We start from the raw sequence: 3,252 nt of genomic DNA, 5'->3' as shown, positions 1-3,252 counted from the left end.
CAGATATGGGATGCTTTTCAAAGAGAAACTGGTGAAAACCAGAAAAAAAAATTAAGAAAAATAAATCCAGCAGTGATCAATTAGTTTGATTTACATGCAAATATATTTTTTTAAAAAAATAAGTTCTCTTCCAGTGCAACTAGAGTGATACAAAACCAAGGAAACATGCAGCAGGTTCAGCAATGCTGCCAGTGTTTGCAGGCCTATGAGAAGGTAGATGAGTCCAGAATTCGGCGGTCATGGAAAGGCTGGTGCCTCATGAGGATGCCATTGCTGACACCAGCCAATAGCTCTAAGAAGCTTAGCACAGTACAGCACCAAAGCATGTAGAGCATGACAAAATGCAACCGGTCTTCCAGCTTCTTTAGACAGCCTTCCTGAAAAAGCTGCTCCAGATGGCTTAAGTCACCCCTGCAGTGAGAATATTCCTCCTTACAGCAGCTTTCAGGGACACGAGCTTTTTCAGCCGGAAGATGACACGAAGCAGCCGTTGCCTCTAGCCAGTCTGTGTAGTTTTGGACCCCACAACACTGCAGCTTCCTCTGTATCGCATCCACAGCCCTGTTGCCAGGATCTTGGGAGTGTGTCCCATTGTACTGATAGACGAGGGAACCCATAGTGCTTTTCAGCTCAGAAGCCATCCCAATAAAGTAGAACTGTGCCAGAACTGCCAAAGACATTTCTAGGCAAAGAAGGACCAACAGCAAGTACATGAGAGCCCCTTGCTGATAGCGGGAGCTCTTAACAGAAATAGAGATAGCCAAAACTCCAGTAGGTAGCAAGATAAGCGCAGCTGCAACAGCCAGCCAGCCAGGGAGAGACAAAAAAGACTCCTGAAATAAATATCTGTAGTTTCTGTACATCAGGATCACAAAAACTCCACCAAAAGCCAGAGCTACAGCAGTGCCCCAGAAGATGAAGCCTAGGAACCTCAGCAGATATCGAGCAAAGGGCCTGAGCCAGGAGTCCTCATAGCGCCACAAAAATGACAACACCACCACAGATCTAGCACGCCTCATTCTGCTGACTCCTAGCAGCCCAAACCCTCACCACCACCATTTAAGAGGCCTGCACCCCAGGTGCAGCAGATGACATCTCCACCCAAAAACAAGTTGCAAGGGAGCAACACTGATGAGACTCCTTCAGCACGAAGACTAGGCCCTGCATCAGCTAACCACATACTGCTGCTTGTCCAGCATAGCCTGCAGAAACCAGGAGGGTATGTGCTAACCTTGCTGTCCAGAGATCATTTACTCTGCTGTCATTGGAGACATTTGCATTTGAAGGAGAAGGACAGCTGGAAAAAGGCTGTACTCCTTTCTTTACTACGTTCATGTGTTGAAGAGATAAATGTAGAGCAACAGTCAAGGTGGTAGCCAGCGGTGCTACTTCAGATCACTCAGACTGCCCAGGTGAAAGAGGTAATCCAACTATTCTATCAATCTACAACAGTAGCCAAGACAGCAACAAATGCACGAGTCAGAGTCATTAACAAAGGAATAGTTTAAGCAGAGCTATTCAATCAGGGATCTCCGTAGGTAACACTCACCTAGACTCATTATCCTTCCCATTATGTTTACCACTCATTAGATTTTACAAGGGGCATAATGATGTTAACAATATTTTGCCCTTTTTTACTTAGCAAGATTTATGTTGGATAGCTTCAATTACTCAAGACACCTGGATGAGAAATCCCTACTATTTCACACTTGTAACCTTCAGTTTGCATCACCAGTGATTTGACTGACTGCTGTAATGACTGAATACAAACAACAGTAAGAACTGTATTAACTTTTCCTTCTGTGTAAAGAAACTGAATTATGCACCAGCTAAATGACTTCACAACAGTCCCAAAGGGAACTGACACCATTTATCAGCCAGCAGAAGAGTATTATTCCTCAAACTAGTAATACAGAAGAGCCAAGCAGGATGGGAAACCTGCATAAAACTTGCCACAGGCACCAGGAAGACAGATTCCAAGGCCAACATTGATTCCCTAATCATCCTGATGAAGTCCTGTCCCTTCTGTTTCTCAAGATGCAGAGCATGGCTTATACAACAGGCGTACATAAGGGAGAACACAGGGAAATGATCCTCATTTTCAGAAACATGAGCACCTGCAGACGCTGCAGAAAATCAGAGTAAGTTGGTGCTCAGACTACTGGAATCCTGGAAAAGCCTCATCAAAGCCAATGATCCAACCTCAGTCAGACGTTTTACAAGGAACCTATTGCTGTTATATAGGCTGTGCACACACAGATGTTGGGTTGATCCCCATCAAAATGTCTTGTCATGTGCTGTACAAACATGTCATTAAGGCTAATTATTTTTGAATGAGATAAATTGCTTTTATTATTTTTAATCTTGCCATTAACAGTAATTAACATGCAGTGGTTAACTTGTTAAATCTTAACTAAATGCTTCTTTCAAAGCTGTTCTAGAGTGCATGTTTTCCTGCAACTGTTCTCTGAAGTCTGTGTCTGCCCTCTCTCCTGTTCAGCTTGCTGCTACTCCCAGCCCTCCAGCTGTGTTGTTTTTGCTGCCATTCACTTATTTTCTTGAATGCCTTTTTTCTCTGATTTCGATGTTCTGCATCAGGGAGAGGGAGAAGGGGGAGAACAGGAAGGATTTCCCCTCACATCTGTATACACCAGCAAATTACAGTGATTTAGTGTTTCCACAATGCAGAAGAAACATAGAAAAGTGTGAGGAAACATATCAGAAATGTATCAGAAAGTACTGTGAGGAGTAATAGCTGCTTATTGCTAGTTTGTAAGCGTTGTGAAAAAAGCACATGAACCTGCCTTTTTTCCTTTCTGCCTTCCCCCATGTTTATAAAGCTTAATGAGATATTAAGAACTGAGTTACAACACTATTAATTTTTAGCTTATTCTGTAGTCTCTGAAATATATTAGAAAGGCTCAAACTGCCTGCCAGAGAATTTTACTGCACATCTTGTCCATTTCAGCCAGTAACTGCCATCCCTTCCCTGAATACAGAGGAGAGAATTTCAATGGTTATTGAAGCCTAGAGGCTCTAATCTTTCCAAATATTCCCCAAATATAATAATTTCATGTTTACTTAAATCTGACTCTTTGGACCATTCTGAGGGTTTCTTTTAATTTCTTTCATATGGTTGTGGGACAGAGATGGGGAAGAGAGAGGGTTGGAGCGGCTTTTGTAAGTGGAGTGGTTTGTGCTGTCACAGGCTCTAACCCTTCCACTGGTGCCTTCGTGCTGGCTTAGCCCTGC

General features: G+C 43.1%; 1 protein-coding gene across 1 annotated transcript; it reads right to left on the bottom strand.

Moving 5' to 3' along the window:
* Window positions 1–203: 203 nt before the first annotated feature.
* On the bottom strand, window positions 204–1,019 carry LOC104025701 (tetraspanin-3). The gene has a single exon (XM_009483758.2). It carries the CDS (start codon window positions 1,017–1,019, stop codon window positions 204–206), a length of 816 nt encoding a protein of 271 aa, XP_009482033.1.
* Between the last annotated feature and the right edge of the window lie 2,233 nt (window positions 1,020–3,252).

The sequence above is a fragment of the Pelecanus crispus genome, chromosome Z (genome assembly GCF_030463565.1).
Source record: "Pelecanus crispus isolate bPelCri1 chromosome Z, bPelCri1.pri, whole genome shotgun sequence".
Classification (NCBI taxonomy): Eukaryota; Metazoa; Chordata; class Aves; order Pelecaniformes; family Pelecanidae; genus Pelecanus; species Pelecanus crispus.
This window is presented reverse-complemented; position numbering and strand designations above follow the sequence as displayed.

Bases quoted from the DNA above. Each gene is read 5' to 3' on its own strand.
- LOC104025701 (XM_009483758.2), bottom strand. From the start codon at position 1,019: ATGAGGCGTGCTAGATCTGTGGTGGTGTTGTCATTTTTGTGGCGCTAT.